Here is an 18,379-nt window from a genome sequence, read left to right on the forward strand (position 1 = left end):
AAACTACCTCAAGTTGTTGTTCAGATTAAATAAAATGACACAACAATTCTTCTACATATAAAAAGTGCAACATTAAACAGTTTCAAGTCAACTCATGCTTAAGTTATTACAGCATTTGGGAAGCCTGTAGTTGATTTTTATTATGTAAATGTTATATTTTTATCAACATGTGATAGCAGGGACCCTGCCATTCAAAACTAGGCTGCTACATTACTAATGATTAATGTAACTATAGCTGGAAAAATAGTACAATAGCAATAGGAGAGACTATTCATCCCTGAACACCATGGAGTTCATGTAGGCTTTATGATGCTCTTACATTATTATATCAACTATCAGAGACAGAAACTCTTCGTTTAACATAATGTCCTTTTTTGCTGCTTCAACACAGCTCAATCAACACAGAAAAAGGTCAAGTGAAATAACAGACAGACAGGGCTTTGCTGTCCGTAACACACACACACACCCCCGTACCCAAAAGGTTTGATACAAATACAGGTACCGTTACACCCCTAATGTGGGTGCATTAAGATTACAAAAAAAGTTTTTCTATCGCACGTCCTTTCTCATGATCTTTGTCTTTGCAGGATGCAGTGGCGGTGTTGCTGAAGCACAGCGCCGACGTCAACGCCAGGGACAAGAACTGGCAGACGCCGCTCCACGTGGCGGCAAGCAACAAGGCCGTGCGCTGCGCCGAGGCCTTAGCGCCGCTCCTCAGCAATGTCAACGTGTCTGACCGGGCAGGGCGCACCGCTCTGCACCACGCCGCCTTCAGCGGACACACGGAGGTCGGTGTCTCCCTCCATTTTGCGGACACTAGCGGATGTCAAATTGACTTTGGCGTTTACAGATGGTGAAGTTGCTGCTGTCCAGAGGAGCTAACATTAATGCGTTTGACAAGAAGGACAGGAGGGCCATCCACTGGGCAGCCTACATGGGTAAGACGACCGCAGAACGTGCACAATTGACAAATACAGCTGGCCATTTTTAAATGCGGGCAGTTGAAACCGAGCTTTGATTGTGCAAATAAGGGGCCTAGCCCAACTTAATGAATAAATAATGCAGAAGTTTGCCTGTGTCCAATTTTCTCATCTCCTGTTCCTTCCTCCGTGCCAGGTCATCTGGAAGTAGTTAAATTATTGGTGAGTAGTGGAGCAGAGGTGGACTGTAAGGACAAGAAGGCTTATACACCTCTCCATGCAGCTGCCTCCAGTGGGATGAGTAGCACCGTACACTACCTGCTAGGCCTGGGCGTCCAGGTCAGCATTGTGCACTTGTTATGTCTAGGAATGTTCTCCTTCATCCAGGTCATTGTCATCTCAGGGCATTCAATTCATCCCATTTGCACTGTTTGGTTTGTCTTGGAAGTACCGTATTTTCCAGACCATAGGGCGCACCGGATTAAAAGGCGCGCTGCCGATGAGCGGGTCTAGTCAGGTCTATTTTCATATAATCAATCAATCAATCAATCAATCAATGTTTATTTATATAGCCCTAAATCACAAGTGTCTCAAAGGGCTGCACAAGCCACAACGACATCCTCGGTACAGAGCCCACATACGGGCAAGGAAAAACTCACCCCAGTGGGACGTCGGTGAATGACTATGAGAAACCTTGGAGAGGACCGCATATGTGGGTAACACCCCCCCTCTAGGGGAGACCGAAAGCAATGGATGTCGAGTGGGTCTGACATAATATTGTGAAAGTCCAGTCCACAGTGGATCCAACACATAAGCGAGAGTCCAGTCCATAGAAGGGCCAGCAGGAAACCATCCCGAGCGGAGACGGGTCAGCAGCGCAGAGATGTCCCCAACCGATGCACAGGCTAGTGGTCCACCCGGGGTCCCGACTCTGGACAGCCAGCACTTTATCCATGGCCACCAGACCTATGCAACTCCCCCTCGCAAGGGACAGGGGAGAAGAGGAGAGAAGAAAAGAAACGGCAGATCAACTGGTCTAAAAAAGGGGGGTCTATTTAAAGGCTAGATTATACAAATGAGTTTTAAGATGAGACTTAAATGCTTCTACTGAGGTAGCATCTCTAACTGTTACCGGGAGGGCATTCCAGAGTACTGGAGCCCGAATAGAAAACGCTCTATAGCCCGCAGACTTTTTTTTGGCTCTGGGAATCACTAATAAGCCGGAGTTCTTTGAACGCAGATTTCTTGTCGGGACATATGGTACAATACAATCGGCGAGATAGGCTGGAGCTAAACCGTGTAGTATTTTATACGTAAGTAGTAAAACCTAAAAGTCGCATCTTAGGTGCACAGGAAGCCAGTGCAAGTGAGCCAGTATAGGCGTAATATGATCAAACTTTCTTGTTTTTGTCAAAAGTCTTGCAGCCGCATTTTGTACCAACCGTAATCTTTTAATGCTAGACATAGGGAGACCCGAAAATAATACGTTACAGTAATCGAGACGAGACGTAACGAACGCATGAATAATGATCTCAGCGTCGTTAGTGGACAAGATGGAACGAATTTTAGCGATATTACGGAGATGAAAGAAGGCCGTTTTAGTAACACTCTTAATGTGTGACTCAAACGAGAGAGTTGGGTCGAAGATAATACCCAGATTCTTTACCGAGTCTCCTTGTTTAATTGTTTGGTTGTCAAATGTTAAGGTGGTATTATTAAATAGATGTTGGTGTCTAACAGGACCGATAATCAGCATTTCCGTTTTCTTAGCGTTGAGTTGCAAAAAAGTTAGCGGACATCCATTGTTTAATTTCATTAAGACACGCCTCCAGCTGACTACAGTCCGGCGTGTTGGTCAGCTTTAGGGGCATGTAGAGTTGAGTGTCATCAGCATAACAGTGAAAGCTAACACCGTACTTGCGTATGATGTCACCCAGCGGCAGCATGTAAATACTAAAGAGTGCAGGGCCAAGAACCGAACCCTGGGGAACTCCGCACGTTACCTTAACATAGTCCGAGGTCACATTGTTATGGGAGACACACTGCATCCTGTCAGTAAGATAAGAGTTAAACAAAGACAAGGCTAAGTCTGACATCCCAATACGCGTTTTGATACGCTCTAATAAAATATTATGATCGGCGGTATCGAAATATAAAAGGCGCACCGGATTATAGGGCGCATTAATATTATTATATCATGTTATTATTTTTTTCTAAATATAAAAGACATTCTTGTGGTCTACATAACATGTAATGGTGGTTCTTTGCTCAAAATGTTGCATAGATGATGTTTTACACATCATCTTCAAGCCGCTTTCTGACAGTCTCTTCAGGATGCGCCGTTTTGTGGGCGGTCTTATTTACGTGGCTCACCTTCGACAGCGTCTTCTCCCCGTCATCTTTGTTGTAGCGGTGTAGCGTGCAAGGACGGGAGTGGAAGAAGTGTCAAAAGATGGAGCTAACTGTTTTAATGACATTCAGACTTTACTTCAATCAATAACGGAGCAGCATCTCCTCATCCGTGGCTCACTAGTGCAACAACAACGCCCGAAATGTGTCCCGTGAAAAACCGTCCGACCGGAACTCTCTAGTAACTAAAGTTCCTTGGGTGAATAATGTAAACTCACTACACCGGTATGTTTTAGCGCTTTCATGGCAAGTTTACTGACAGATATAAATAAGAATTTTACACTACTTTATATTAGAAATGGCAATGAATGTCACATAACAAGAAGAAGCTTATCGACTACAAAGGCGGACTCGTGCAAATTTTCAGGACTTATGCAGATCCCAAATACAGATCAGCAGGTACCAGAAGGTAAGAAAAGTAGCTTTTGCATAATATTGCGAAACAAAACGCCAGATAATATGCCTTACCTTATACACACACCATAATAGTACTCCTATGTTGAAGCACAGTACAATCCATCAAGCGGTGTGGCTTCATAGCTTACCAAAGTCCTACTAAAACATTTTGGTAGATTTTTGAGCGCCGTGTGTAATGTTCTATATTTTCAATGGAACATATACAATTTTGGTGTTGTTTACTTGAGTCATATTGCAGTCTACACATATCTCTTATGTGTGACTGTCATCTACTAGTCACACTTATCATTTCACCATGTACCGGATAAAAATGCTTCTAGGTCGGTAAGCACAACCAGATTTATTCCGTACATTAGGCGCACCGGGTTATAAGGCGCACTGTCGAGTTTTGAGAAAATGAAAGGATTTTAAGTGCGCCTTACAGTCTGAAAAATACGGTAGGCTTCATCAGTTCGACTTAGATTGGTCAGATGTAGTCTGATTGATCAGATTTAGTCTGACCAATAGCACGAATTGATGAAGCCTACTCGGATGAGAGGCGAAACGTCTTCCAAGACAAACCGAACAGTGCAGCTGCGATCGATTGAGCGCCCTGAGATGAAGGTTTAATGTGATATTATAACATGTTGCTCTGCCCAGGTGAACGAGGTGAACGCCTTCGGCAACACCCCACTCCATTTGGCGTGTTACAACGGGCAGGACGTGGTGGTCAGTGAGCTCATCAAGGCGGGGGCCCGCGTCAACCAGGTGCGGACAAACGTCTGTGTTTGAAAACAGCAGTCGTACCTAGGGATGATGTTTGATAAGAAATTATCGAGTTTGAGTCTATTATCGAATCCTCTTATCGAACCGATTCCTTATCGAGTCCGGATAGGTTGTTGTATATGGAAAAAAACACACAATATTTGGTTTAACAAAAGCATAAGAAAACAATTTAATCTAATAAATAAATAAATATTGACTGTTACACCCCTAAAAAAAATAAAATAAATAAACATTGACTGTTGTAACCCAAAGTATATTAAGTGGGATTTTTCAGAAAAACAAATATATACAGTAACACAAAAACAAGCTGTCTCTGTGATCACTATAGGTGTATAAATAATAATATAGTGTTAAATAAAATCAGTCCCTTGGGCACAAAACTGGAAATAATACAGCTCTCCAAAAAGTGCAATTCTGCTGCTATTTGACATAACTGTTTGTTATGATGCTTTGACATTTTTGCACTTTATTTCTTTATTGAAAGAAACATCTATGAAGAGAAAAGTTGTTTGCAAATGTGGTTACAATGCTAAAAAATGAAAAGTTAAAGCTAAAAAAAGAAATACACTTTATTGAGTTAACATTATTTCTTTATAGGGGGAAAGATGTTATGAGCTAGGGAATATAACAACTACACTACCCAGCATGCAACGGGAGTGACGAGCATGCGCGGTAGCCCCGAAAAGTGTTGTTGCATGTCGTCACCCGTGAAAGTAAACGTCAAGAACTCAGCCAACACGCCTCGTCTGCATTATTTATAATTAGACAGACAACACATATACAGTGTGAAAAACAAAAGTTCAAAAAGGGAGATATGTTGTATATATATGTATGTGCTGCGGTTGCTTTAAGAACGTTGCGACAGCTGCCGTAAAGGAGGTGCGTTGCTAGCCTGGTTGCTATGTTTCCGGTGGTTCGTAAAAGTGTTCTTCATGAGTTTGTACCCTGCTCAAATCTCTCAGTAAAGTTATTCATTGGATTATACCTTTTGTTTTGAACTTTATTACACCTTGGAGCGCTTTTTCCCGTCCATTGTTTTCCTGCTTTCGCTATCTGCGCCTAATGACTGAGCTACGTGACTGATTTATTGTGATGTCACACGGAGCATTTCTGGTCGGGACGGGATTCGTTCCGAGGGATTCGAATAAAGAACCAACTCTTTTCTTTACTATAGTGGTCTCGATAACGGGTACCGGTTCTCAAAAAGGGATTCAAGTCAGAGGACTCGGTTATTTTCTTATCGAACAACCGGGAAAACCGGTTTCAAGTATCATCCCTAGTCGTACCTCAACTTACAAGCTTAATTGGTTCTGTGACGGAGCTCTTAACTCAACACACTTGTATCTCAAGTCAACGTCGGCCATTGAAATTACTTGGAATCAATTTAAAAAATGTCAACAACCACGTTGCTACAATAATTTAAATAAAAAAGTAAAATTCTCTTTAACTTACTAACTAAAAGTTCGCAAATAGAGGGTTTTCGTAAATCGATGTTCCACTTCTACAGTATCTCTTTAAAGCTGCTTCTACATCAAACACACGATCAGCAGCTGTTCCATATTTTCATGGATAAATGTCTGCCGTGCAGATGTTATTTTAACATCCTTTGCTGGCGTCATCGACTCATTTTATTTCACTAAGGTGCGGACTGGCAAGTGATGCGCTCGAACGGTCATCCATCCATCCATTTTCTACCGCTTGTCCCTTTTGGGGTCGCGGGGGGTGCCGGAGCCTATCTCAGCTGCATTCGGGCGGAAGGCGGGGTACACCCCGGACAAGTCGCCACCTCATCGCAGGGCCAACACAGATAGACAGACAACATTCACACTCTAGGGACCATTTAGTGTTGCCAATCAACCTATCTCCAGGTGCATGTCTTTGGAGGTGGGAGGGGCCTATCCCCAGGTGCATGTCTTTGGAGGTGGGAGGAAGCCGGAGTACCCGGAGGGAACCCACGCAGTCACGGGGAGAACATGCAAACTCCAAACAGAAAGATCCCGAGCCCGGGATTGAACTCAGGACTACTCAGGACCTTCGTGTTGTGAGGCACATGCACTTACCCCTGTACCACCGTGTTGCCCCAACGGTCGAACGGTCATGTTTTGATTATTTCTTTCGTTAATTCAGTGAAGATTGTCCATTTTTTATTCTCAACACTTCCCTTCACAATTAGTTGATAGACAGCACTTGTCTAAGAAAACGTGTAAGTTGAGGTACCACTATAAAACTAAATATGTCTCATTGAACCGTATGATGTACTTTCCCGTAGGTCAACGAGAGGGGGTTTTCTGCCCTTCACTTTGCCTCCTCCTCACGCCAGGGGGCGCTGTGCCAAGAGCTACTGTTGGCCCACGGAGCACACATCAACCTGCGGGTGGGTTTAGCACAGACACACTGACAGGCTCATACGACTAAATATCACTGGCAAATACACACACACCCACACACACTTTGATGAAATAGCATGGAGCGTGTGTTGTATAAGCACGCCTGCATGTGTGTGTGTGTGTATTTGCTTGTCAATATGGTAGTGCTGATGGAAAGGGATATGAGGACAAACGGAGCCTCAAGATGCACAACCATATGGGGAAAGATGGGGGAGTCGAAGGGGCTCCCTAAGGCTGCAGGCTGCTCGTGGAATATGTGTGGGTGATATTCACGGCTAGCTCCATTCTCCCACAAGGCTTCTGCAGTTATTGACCCTCCTCATGCCGTGACGCACTCTGATGTATCTAATCTCACAAAATCTATTGTCCATCCGTGCAGAGTAAAGATGGGAAGACTCCCCTCCACATGGCAGCTACTCACGGCAGGTTCTCCTGCTCTCAGGCCCTCATTCAAAACAGTAAGCCACAGATTGTTAATTGGGTGTTTTCATGGGGAATACCCAGTATGCACGATATACAGTCTATTATACGTGTGTGTCGTAGGAGCTGAAATTGATTGTGTGGACAAGGACAGAAACACTGCTCTTCACATCGCCGCGCGCTACGGCCACGAGCTCATCATCACGGCGCTTGTCAAACACAGAGCCAGCGTTGCCAAGTCAGTACACTGCAAAAAGTGAAATCGAAGTAAGATGAAATATCTCAAATAAGGCTGATATTTGCTTATTTTCTGTCTGATAAGATCATTCTTCTCACTAAGCAGATTTTATGTTAGAGCGTTTTACTTGTTTTAAGGGTTTTGGTCCTAAATGATCTCAGTAAGATATTACAGCTTGTTGCTGAGATGTGATGACCTATATTGAGTAAAACATGCTTGAAACTAGAATATCAACTGTTGCAAAGCTGTGTCATCAACACTCACAAGTATAAAACTACTTTTTTAAAGTAATAATTTCTTACTTTCAAGCATGAAAAAAAAAAATCATGATGTATGCATATCATTATGTCAAGATAATGGCACTAGCATTTACTTAATTTAAGAATATTTTTCAACATATTGAGCAAAAAAGGTCTCTTTTTTTTTCTACCAAGAAAAGTGCACTTGTTATTAGTGAGAATATATTTATTTTAAGGTATTTTTGGGTTCATTGAGGTTAGCTAATTTTACTTGTTTTAGAAAGCCAAATGTTCTTGTTCTATTGGCAGATAATTTTGCTTAGTTCAAATAAAATACGCCTCATTTTTGTATTTTTGTTTTTGAACACTGACTTGTTGCAGTGTAGTTATACAGTATTTATATGGTAATCATTATTCTGTGACTGTAAATTGTTTGCTTATTGATGCTTTTATTTGTTTCTGTATTGTGTAGTTATAATTACATGCTTTTACTTGTAATTGTATTGAGTTTGTGGACCCCAGGAAGACTAGTGCACTGCAAAAAGTGAAATGTAAGTAAGATGAAATATCTCAAATAAGGCTGATATTTGCTTATTTTCTGTCTGATAAGATAATTCTTCTCACTAAGCAGATTTTATGTTAGAGTGTTTTACTTGTTTTAAGGGTTTTGGTCCTAAATGATCTCAGTAAGATATTACAGCTTGTTGCTGAGATGTGATGACCTATATTGAGTAAAACATGCTTGAAACTAGAATATCGACTGTTGCAAAGCTGTGTCATCAACACTCACAAGTATAAAACTACTTTTTTAAAGTAATCATTTCTTACTTTCAAGCATGAAAAAAAAAAATCATGATGTATGCATATCATCATGTCAAGATAATGGCACTAGCATTTACTTAATTTAAGAATATTTTTCAACATATTGAGCAAAAAGGTCTCTTTTTTTTTCTACCAAGAAAAGTGCACTTGTTATTAGTGAGAATATACTTATTTTAAGGTATTTTTGGGTTCATTGAGGTTAGCTAATTTTACTTGTTTTGGAAAGTCTTGCCAAGCCAAATTTTCTTGTTCTATTGGCAGATAATTTTGCTTAGTTTAAATAAAATACCCCTCATTTTTGTATTTTTGTTTTTGAACACTGACTTGTTGCAGTGTAGTTATACAGTATTTAAATGGTAATCATTATTCTGTGACTGTAAATTGTTTTCTTATTGATGCTTTTATTTGTTTCTGTATTGTGTAGTTATAATTATATGCTTTTACTTGTAATTGTATTGAGTTTGTGGACCCCAGGAAGACTAGTGCACTGCAAAAAGTGAAATGTAAGTAAGATGAAATATGTCAAATAAGGGTGATATTTGCTTATTTTCTGTCTGATAAGATCATTCTTCTCACTAAGCAGATTTTATGTTAGAGTGTTTTACTTGTTTTAAGGGTTTTGGTCCTAAATGATCTCAGTAAGATATTACAGCTTGTTGCTGAGATTTGATGACCTATATTGAGTAAAACATGCTTGAAACTAGAATATCAAGTGTTGCAAAGCTGTGTCATCAACACTCACAAGTATAAAACTACTTTTTTAAATTAATAATTTCTTACTTCGAGCATGAAAAAAAAAATCATGATACCGAGCGCATATCATTATGTCAAGATAACGGCACTAGCATTTATTTACCGTATTTTTCGGACTAATAAGTCGCAGTTCTTTTCATAGTTTGGCCGGGGGTGCGACTTATACTCAGGAGCGACTTATGTGTGAAATGATTAACACATTAGCGTAAAATATCAAATAATATTATTTATCTCATTCACGTAAGAGACTAGACGTACAAGATTTCATGGGATTTAGCGATTAGGAGTGACAGATTGTTTGGTAAACGTATAGCATGTTCTATATGTTATAGTTATTTGAATAACTCTTATCATAATATGTTACGTTAACATACCAGGCACGTTCTCAGTTGGTTATTTATGCCTCATATAACGTACACTTATTCAGCCTGTTGTTCACTATTCTTTATTTATTTTAAATTTCCTTTCAAATGTCTATTCTTGGTGTTGGCTTTTATCAAATACATTTCCCCCAAAAATGCGACTTATACTCCAGTGCGACTTATATATGGTTTTTTCCCTTCTTTATTATGCATTTTCGGCCGGTGCGACTTATACTCCGGAGCGACTTATACTCCGAAAAATATGGTAATTAGGGTCCGCACAGGACCATTGTCAAAGGAATCCCAAAGGGAGTCCTTTTGCAATGGGACGAAAGGACCCTATTGAATTTGTAAGGTTTTATTATTCTTTATTATTATGCTTATAATATCCCAACCCCTCTCACTCATTCCACATTTAACATAAACAATATAATACAAGCACAATACCATACAAACAAAAACAACTCCTGTACACTAACAATACTAATAGTACCACTGAATGAATGAATGAATGAATGAATGATCGATCTTTATTGTCATTGTGCATGTACAGGTACAGGTCCAACGAAATTTAGGTTGCTTCCCTAAGGTGCTTTGCATTTTAAAAAAAAAGAAGAAACCACACAATATACAAAAACAACACAATATACACAATATGCAATATGGCCTAAGACCACTCTAAGAGGCAATGTAAAAAAAACGAGACAGTAAAAAGTATAAAGTGACTAGTGAACTGACTAGAGAGGAGTAATGCTGGTTCCCAGTGTGCTGAGGGGGTGGGAGTCAGCATTTCCTACCTCCTATGCTGTGCAGGCATTTTATTTTGGATTAAAATATGTAAATAAATATGATAAACTGCGTTTAGTGCAGTTATGGCCCGGGGGTAGAAACTGTTCTTGAGTCTATTTGTGCGTGTTCGCATGGTTCTGAAACGTCTGCCGGAAGGCAGCCGATCGAAGTGGCTGTTGCCGGGGTGGGATGGGTCCTTGAGTATGTTGGCTGCCTTCTTCAGGCAGCGGGAGTTGTACAGTTCTTCCAGGGAGGGGAGGGGGCACCCGATGATTTTTTGGGCCGATTTGACGACCCTCTGGAGAGCTTTCCTCTCTGCTGCTGTGCAGCTGCAGAACCATACGCAGATGCAGTATGTGAGGATGCTCTCCACAGAACAGCGGTAGAAGGACACCAGTAGATCCTGTCTCAGGTGGAGATTCCTGAGTACTCTCAAGAAGTAGAGCCTCTGCTGTGCCCTCTTGACGATAGCCGTGGTGATGGTCCTCCAGGACAGGTCCTCCTCCAGGTGAACTCCCAGGAAGCGTAGGGATGAGACTCTTTCCACACAGCCCCCGTCGATGTACAGGGGCTGTATGGTAGTTTTTCTCCTCCAGCTGTCCAAGATCACTTCCTGGGTCTTGAGCTGGTTCAGCTTCAGGTTGTTCGCCCTGCTCAACACTGCCAGCTGCTCCACCTCGTCCCGGTATGCCGTCTCGTCGACCCCAGAGATGCAGCCCACCACCGTTGTGTCATCGGCAAACTTTATGATGTGATTGCCGGGGTGGGTGGCTGTGAAGTCGTGGGTGTAGAGTGAGTAGAGCAGGGGGCTCAGCACGCAGCCCTGAGGAGAGCCGGTGCTGAGGCTGAGGGCTGTGGAGGTGTGGGTACCCATCCTCACCCTCTGACGGCGGTCAGTCAGGAAGTCTTTAATCCAGAGACAGGTGGGGTTGGATATTAGTTAGTATAAGACAAGGCAAAACGAGACAAAACACACAGGCCCAAACACTCTCTGACCATACACCTGTCTCCCATCGCTCTGTGCTGAGGGCATCACTCTCTTTCTTCCTCGTACTTTCTCAGTACTTCTTTTTTAAAGAGTGTTTTAAATGTAATCATGTTAGAACAGGTTTTTAACTCGTCCCCTAAGTTGTTCCGCAGACTGACTCCACGCACTGAAATGCACATTGATTTTAAAATTGTTCTAAATTGAGGCAAATATAATTTGTTGTTTCCTCTTAGACTGAGCATCTCTATCCTGGAGTAGGTTCTGTATATTGGATGGTAGAGAGTATTGGGATGCCCTAAACATAATTTGAGCAGTTTTAAAGTTGATCACATTGTGCAGTTTAAGTTGCTTTAACTCCACGAACAGTGGATTTGAATGATGTCAGTAGTAATGATAACATCCACTTTTTTTAATGGTGGAGAAAAAAAGTCCTCCTTTCTGTCCAATACCACATTCTCTATTTTTAGGGATCTATTTTAGGCCCCATCCTGTTTTCCTTATACATTCTCCTTCTTGGAGAGATTTTTAAGAAACATGGAGTATTCTATCACTTTTATGCAGATGACTGCCAAATTTACACTACCGTTCAAAAGTATGGGGTCACCCAAGCAATTTTGTGGAATAGCCTTAATTTCTAAGAAAACGAATAGACTGTCGAGTTTCAGATGAAAGTTTTCTTTTTCTGGCCATTTTGAGCGTTTAATTGACCCCACAAATGTGATGCTCCAGAAACTCAATCTGCTCAAAGGAAGGTCAGTTTTGTCTCTTCTGTAAGGAGCTAAACTGTTTTCAGATGTGTGAACATGATTGCACAAGGGTTTTCTAATCATCAATTAGCCTTCTGAGCCAATGAGCAAACACATTGTACCATTAGAACACTGGAGTGATAGTTGCTGGAAATGGGCCTCTATAGATATTGCACCAAAAACCAGACATTTGCGGCTAGAATAGTCATTTACCACATTAGCAATGTATAGAGTGTATTTCTTTAAAGTTAAGACTAGTTTAAAGTTATCTTCATTGAAAAGTACAGTGCTTTTCCTTCAAAAATAAGGACATTTCAATTTGACCCCCAACTTTTGAACGGTAGTGTATATGCCAATTTCAAAAGGCCACGGCCCCCTGACACCCCTTCTCAACTGTCTATGCGACGTCAAAGTTTGGTTAGCCCGGAATTTTTTAATAATGAATGAGGGGAAAAACGGAAATTTCAGTTTTTGGTCCGACCCTCACTGACTTGGGACCATTGCAAAATGATGTGCGTCCCAAAGTCACCAGCCTTGGCGTCACTACAGACAGCGATTTTAAACTTGACAAACAAGTCAATGGCGTTTTAAAATCGTGTTTTTATCATCTTCGTCTTTTAGCAAAGGTAAAACCATTTTTATCTTTTAACCTTTTTGAACAAGTCGTGTATGCTTTTATTTCAAGTGGCCTGGACTACTGCAATGCACTTTATGCTGGCATTTTAGCCAAAAAGCTCTCTCCCGGTTGCAGTTAGTCCAGAACGCGGCAGCACGACTTTTAACGGGGGCCAGGAAACGCCAGCATATAACCCCAATTCTTCAGAGTTTGCAGTGGCTCCCTGTTCTTTTTAGAAATAATTGGACTGGCACCTCATTATATCTCGGACCTCATCCAAATTTACACTCCTGCGCGCGCTCTGAGGTCCGAGAGCCAGCTCCAGCTCGTGGTGCCCAAGACCAGACTTAAATCCAGGGGAGACAGGGCCTTCTCTGTGGTCGGCCCTAAGCTCTGGAACATTCTGCCCCTCCATGTTCAAACTGCCCCCACAGTGGAGTATTTTAAGTCTCGTCTTAAGACCCACTTTTATTCTTTGGCTTTTAACACTACGTGAGTTGTGTGGTCCTCTGTCCTTTGTTGTCCTCCGTGTTTTGTTTTTTTTATACATTTTGATTTCTATTTACTGTTTTCTTTCATAGTTCTTTGATTTCACATTCACATTAACAACAAATTCAAACCCTCTTCATCCCCTACCCCTGCTGTCACTCAAAACAAAAACAAAAGTAAGAGTACAAAAGTACCCAAAGTAAAAGAAAATAAATAAAGTTCAATACAAGGCACTTGAGACAAAGTAATTGAAAACTGAAACACACTATTTACTGTTTTAACTGGTTTTTCCCTTTAAAATTGTTTTTATTCATATTTATTTTTATATTGTTTTTATATTGGTTCTATATTTATTTATTTATTTTTTGTTTTTATTCAGTCATTGGTGGAGCTAAGGATAATATTTGATTATTGTTTTTAATACTGTTTTTAATATTGTTTTTGATTGATTGATTGAGACTTTTATTAGTAGGTTGCACAGTGAAGTACATATTCCGTACAATTGACCACTAAATGGTAACACCCGAATAAGTTTTTCAACTTGTTTAAGTCGGGGTCCACTTAAATTGATTCATGATACAGATATATACTATCATATATACTATCATCATAATACAGTCATCACACAAGATAATCACAATGAATTATTTACATTATTTACAATCAGGGGTGTGGAGGGGCCGGGGGGGGGTAGAATATGGACATCAAGTAGTGGAGAGAGAGAGAGAGAGAGAGAGAGAGAGAGAGAGAGAGAGAGACAGAGAGAGAGAGAGAGAGATCAGAAGGCATAAGAAAAAGTATCTGCATTTGATTGTTTACATTTGATTATTAGCAATCCGGGAAGGGTGTTAGTTTAGTGTTGTAACTTTTATTGCGGTTTTGAAGGAGGATAGAGATGCCCTTTCTTTTATACCTGTTGGGAGCGCATTCCACATTGATGTGGCATAGAAAGAGAATGAGTTAAGACCTTTGTTAGTTCGGAATCTGGGTTTAACGTGGGTTTAACGTGGTTATCTGGGTTTAACGTGGTTAGTGGAGCTCCCCCTGGTGTTGTGGTTATGGCGGTCATTTACGTTAAGGAAGTAGTTTGACATGTACTTCGGTATCAGGGAGGTGTAGCGGATTTTATAGATTTATAGATTTTATAGTTGTGCAGCACTTTGGAAACATCTTTGTTGTTAAATGTGCTATATAAATAAAGTGGATTGGATTGGTTGGTTTTTGGCATCTTATTTTTCCAGCTTCCATACTCCTTTGAATGCACTTTACAAGAAATATATTGGCGGCCAACTCTGTAGCTTGCTAGCTTGTGCACGCCGGCTTTCTGAGACTCTTTAATTTTTTTAGGCAGGCAGGATGAAACAGCGCTTTTAATGTGAAGATAGGAACCGCGCAGTCGGTCTTTAGAGTTTTGACGGCAGGTACGGCGCGAGGGTCCGTTGGAATAAAAAGTCTTTCTCGCCTTCCTGTCGGTCGTTTTTTCTTAATAATGATCTGGCAGCAGCCAGCGTCATCTCACAAGACCCTCGGGTGCCGTGAATGTAGGAAAGTGACGTCTTGGCGAAGGTTGACGATTGCTAATTTTTAGGTCTATTTTTTTAACGCCTGGCTGGCATGCTTGCGATCTTTGTAAAAGGCACCCCTGGTCTGTATGAATGGTGTGAATGGCTGCAAGGTGCCGACTAGTGGTGAGTATAAGGAAAGTCAAGGGGAAGTTACCATGAATCGATTAACGTGGACCCCGACTTAAACAAGTTGAAAAACTTATCGGGGTGTTACAGTTTAGTGGTCAATTGTACGGAATTTGTACTTTACTGTGCAGTCTACTAATAAAAGTTTTAATCGATCAATCAAAGTTACAAACACATTTTTTCAAATCGCTGTTGTTGCGTTGACCAGCTCTTCCTCCCAGGGATTTTAAGTTGCTGGTCACTCTCAAGTTCTTTTTATGGCACATAAGCTGGAGTTTAAATTGATCACCAGGCAGTAGTTGGTATTTTGTGGTTTATTCTCAAAGCTTTGACAATAAACGTGAGACCAATCCAGTACAGAAGCGTTCCTTCGCCCAGCTAAGATCGATTTCCCCTCCAAACCCACGGAAGTGCTGTGTTTTTCCATCCGTCCCTCGCTCCCGCCAACCAGAGACGTTCTGTTCTGTCCTGTTGTCTCCTAGCCCAGCACCGCTTTGTTCCCTTATCTCAAGAATGTTGTGGGAGTCTCAGAGAGAATATTCAACACTCTGACTCTCTCAGCAAGGACACTCGTAATGCAAGCACTTTGTACCAGACGAAACATTAGCTGATTAAAATACGACTATAGGAGATATAAAAGAAGTAACTTTTAAATATGGATATATGTAATTATCCACTTCCGTCACTGTAAAGACAGGCAGAAGTGTCGCAAAAGTCTTGTGTAAAAAAGCAGGAACCAATTGAAGGCTTCACACACATCTAAATATGCACACACATTTAAAAAAAATCCAATGTGCATAACCTCACTGTCTTGTAATAACTTGTCTATTTATATCTCTCTAGGAGAGGCGTTCATGGGATGTTGCCACTACACCTAGCAGCCCTCACCGGCTTCCCTGATTGCTGCAGGAAGCTGCTGTCCTCAGGTACATTCATGTCGGCGCCTCCTTGACGTCACGTCACGTCGGCGTTTGCATATCTCTTTCAGGGTTCGACATTGACGCCGCCGACGACTACGGAAGGACTTGTCTGCACGCGGCCGCTGCCGGAGGGTGTGTCCTTATTTCCCCTTCACTTACTTGCGGTGTTTGTGTGATTAATCACATTGTCTCAATGTGCAGGAACCTGGAGTGCTTGAATCTGCTGCTAAATTTAGGCGCTGACTTTAACAGCAAAGACAACTTTGGAAGGTGAGCCAACAGCCAGTATACTGTGATGGAAAAGAACATAAGCTCAAGAGCAGGGGTGTTCGAATAGCTCATTTTTTTAACGGCCTGCAGCACATTTTAAGATTACTATTACAAAAAACATGACAAGTGGAATAAAAGGTGTAATGTTAAAAGAATGTTGCAATATTGATGTTAATAACGCAAAGCTGCCATGCAGGCAGTTATTTCCTTTAAAATCAAAATAATAAAAACATATAATCATTGGATAGATCTGAAGTCGATCGATATTTAATCGTTGAAAATAAAGATAATGTACAGTATATTAATATATGACTTATTTTAAACACTTTTATGAGTGGGGTTCTTTTGGGTCTCCGAGATCTTTTAGCCAGATTTTTTTTCCCCGTCATTGTTCAATCGATGTTTATTTATGTAGCCCTAAATCACAAGTGTCTCAAAGGGCTGCACAAGCCACAAGGACATCCTCGGTTCAGAGCCCACATAAGGGCAAGGAAAAACTCACAACCCAGTGGGATGTCCATTCCATAGTGGATCTAACATAATAGTGTGAGTCCAGTCCATAGTTGATCTAACATAATAGTGTGAGAGTCCAGTCCATAGTGGATCTAACATAATAGTGTGAGAGTCCAGTCCATAGTGGATCTAACATAATAGTGAGAGTCCAGTCCATAGTGGATCTAACATAATAGTAAGAGTCCAGTCCATAGTGGATCTAACATAATAGTGAGAGTCCAGTCCATAGTGGATCTAACATAATAGTGTGAGAGTCCAGTCCATAGTGGATCTAACATAATAGTGAGAGTCCAGTCCATAGTGGATCTAATATATTAGTGAGAGTCCAGTCCATAGTGGATCTAACATATTAGTGAGAGTCCAGTCCATAGTGGATCCAACATAATAGTGAGAGTCCAGTCTATAGTGGATCTAACATAATAGTAAGAGTCCAGTCCATAGTGGATCTAACATAATAGTGAGAGTCCAGTCCATAGTGGATCTAACATAATAGTGTGAGAGTCCAGTCCATAGTGGATCTAACATAATAGTGAGAGTCCAGTCCATAGTGGATCTAATATATTAGTGAGAGTCCAGTCCATAGTGGATCTAACATATTAGTGAGAGTCCAGTCCATAGTGGATCCAACATAATAGTGAGAGTCCAGTCTATAGTGGATCTAACATAATAGTGTGAGAGTCCAGTCCATAGTGGATCTAACATAATAGTGAGAGTCCAGTCCATAGTGGATCTAGCATAATAGTGAGAGTCCAGTCCTTAGTGAATCTAACATAATAGTGTGAGAGTCCAGTCCATAGTGGATCTAACATAATAGTGTGAGTCCAGTCCATAGTGGATCTAACATAATAGTGTGAGTCCAGTCCATAGTGGGGCCAGCAGGAGACCATCCCGAGCGGAGACGGGTCAGCAGCGCAGAGATGTCCCCAACCGATGCACAGGCGAGCGGTCCACCCCGTTCAAAAAATAATAATAAATCAAAATCTATTATTTACCTATTTAGGGCTCTAATTACTTCACGTCAAATAATCCGTTTTGAAAAATGTTTTGTGGAATATTTAGCATATTTTGTGGTTTTGCCATAAAAAATGTGTTTCTTTTGGGGGGAAAAAGGTGCGTAAAACATTTAAAAAATCAAACTTTATGGCCATGGATAAATCTGAAGTTGATCCATAGTTTGAAAGTAAAAACAAATATTAATGTATGAATTAATTTTTGACCCTTTTGGGTTCCCGGGACCTCTTACATTCAGAATTAAAACAAGGTCTTAAAGGCCTACTGAAAGCCACTACTACCGACCACGCAGTCTGATAGTTTATATATCAATGATGAAATCTTAACATTGCAACACATGCCAAGGTTAACTTATAAATTGCAATTTTAAATTTCCAGCCACACTTCCGGTTGAAAACGTCTAGATATGATGACGTATGCGCGTGACGGAATCAGTTGATGCGGAAGTATTGGTACCCCATTGAATCCAATACAAAAAAGCTCTGTTTTCATCGCATAATTCCACAGTATTCTGGACATCTGTGTTGGTGAATCTTTTGCAATTTGTTTAATGGAGACTGCAAAGAAGAAAGTTGTAGGTGGGATCGGTGTATTAGCGGCTGGCTGCAGCAACA

The 18,379-nt window shown here is 41.0% G+C and overlaps 1 protein-coding gene across 2 annotated transcripts in view; it reads left to right on the forward strand.

Annotated features, from left to right (window-relative positions):
• LOC133635941 (serine/threonine-protein phosphatase 6 regulatory ankyrin repeat subunit A-like) overlaps positions 1-18,379 on the forward strand; it is a 78,997-nt gene that overhangs the window by 41,757 nt on the left and 18,861 nt on the right. The window contains exons 5-14 of one of the 2 annotated variants that reach the window (XM_062029419.1): positions 588-788; positions 851-938; positions 1,117-1,259; positions 4,386-4,493; positions 6,781-6,885; positions 7,278-7,356; positions 7,442-7,556; positions 15,895-15,977; positions 16,040-16,103; positions 16,173-16,241. In XM_062029419.1, the coding sequence (XP_061885403.1) occupies positions 588-788; positions 851-938; positions 1,117-1,259; positions 4,386-4,493; positions 6,781-6,885; positions 7,278-7,356; positions 7,442-7,556; positions 15,895-15,977; positions 16,040-16,103; positions 16,173-16,241 (1,055 nt within the window). Of the gene's footprint in view, positions 1-587; positions 789-850; positions 939-1,116; positions 1,260-4,385; positions 4,494-6,780; positions 6,886-7,277; positions 7,357-7,441; positions 7,557-15,894; positions 15,978-16,039; positions 16,242-18,379 lie in introns of both variants that reach the window. The other variant, XM_062029418.1, reaches the window with a different exon arrangement.

The sequence above is a fragment of the Entelurus aequoreus genome, linkage group LG20 (assembly GCF_033978785.1).
Source record: "Entelurus aequoreus isolate RoL-2023_Sb linkage group LG20, RoL_Eaeq_v1.1, whole genome shotgun sequence".
In the NCBI taxonomy this organism is placed as follows: domain Eukaryota; kingdom Metazoa; phylum Chordata; class Actinopteri; order Syngnathiformes; family Syngnathidae; genus Entelurus; species Entelurus aequoreus.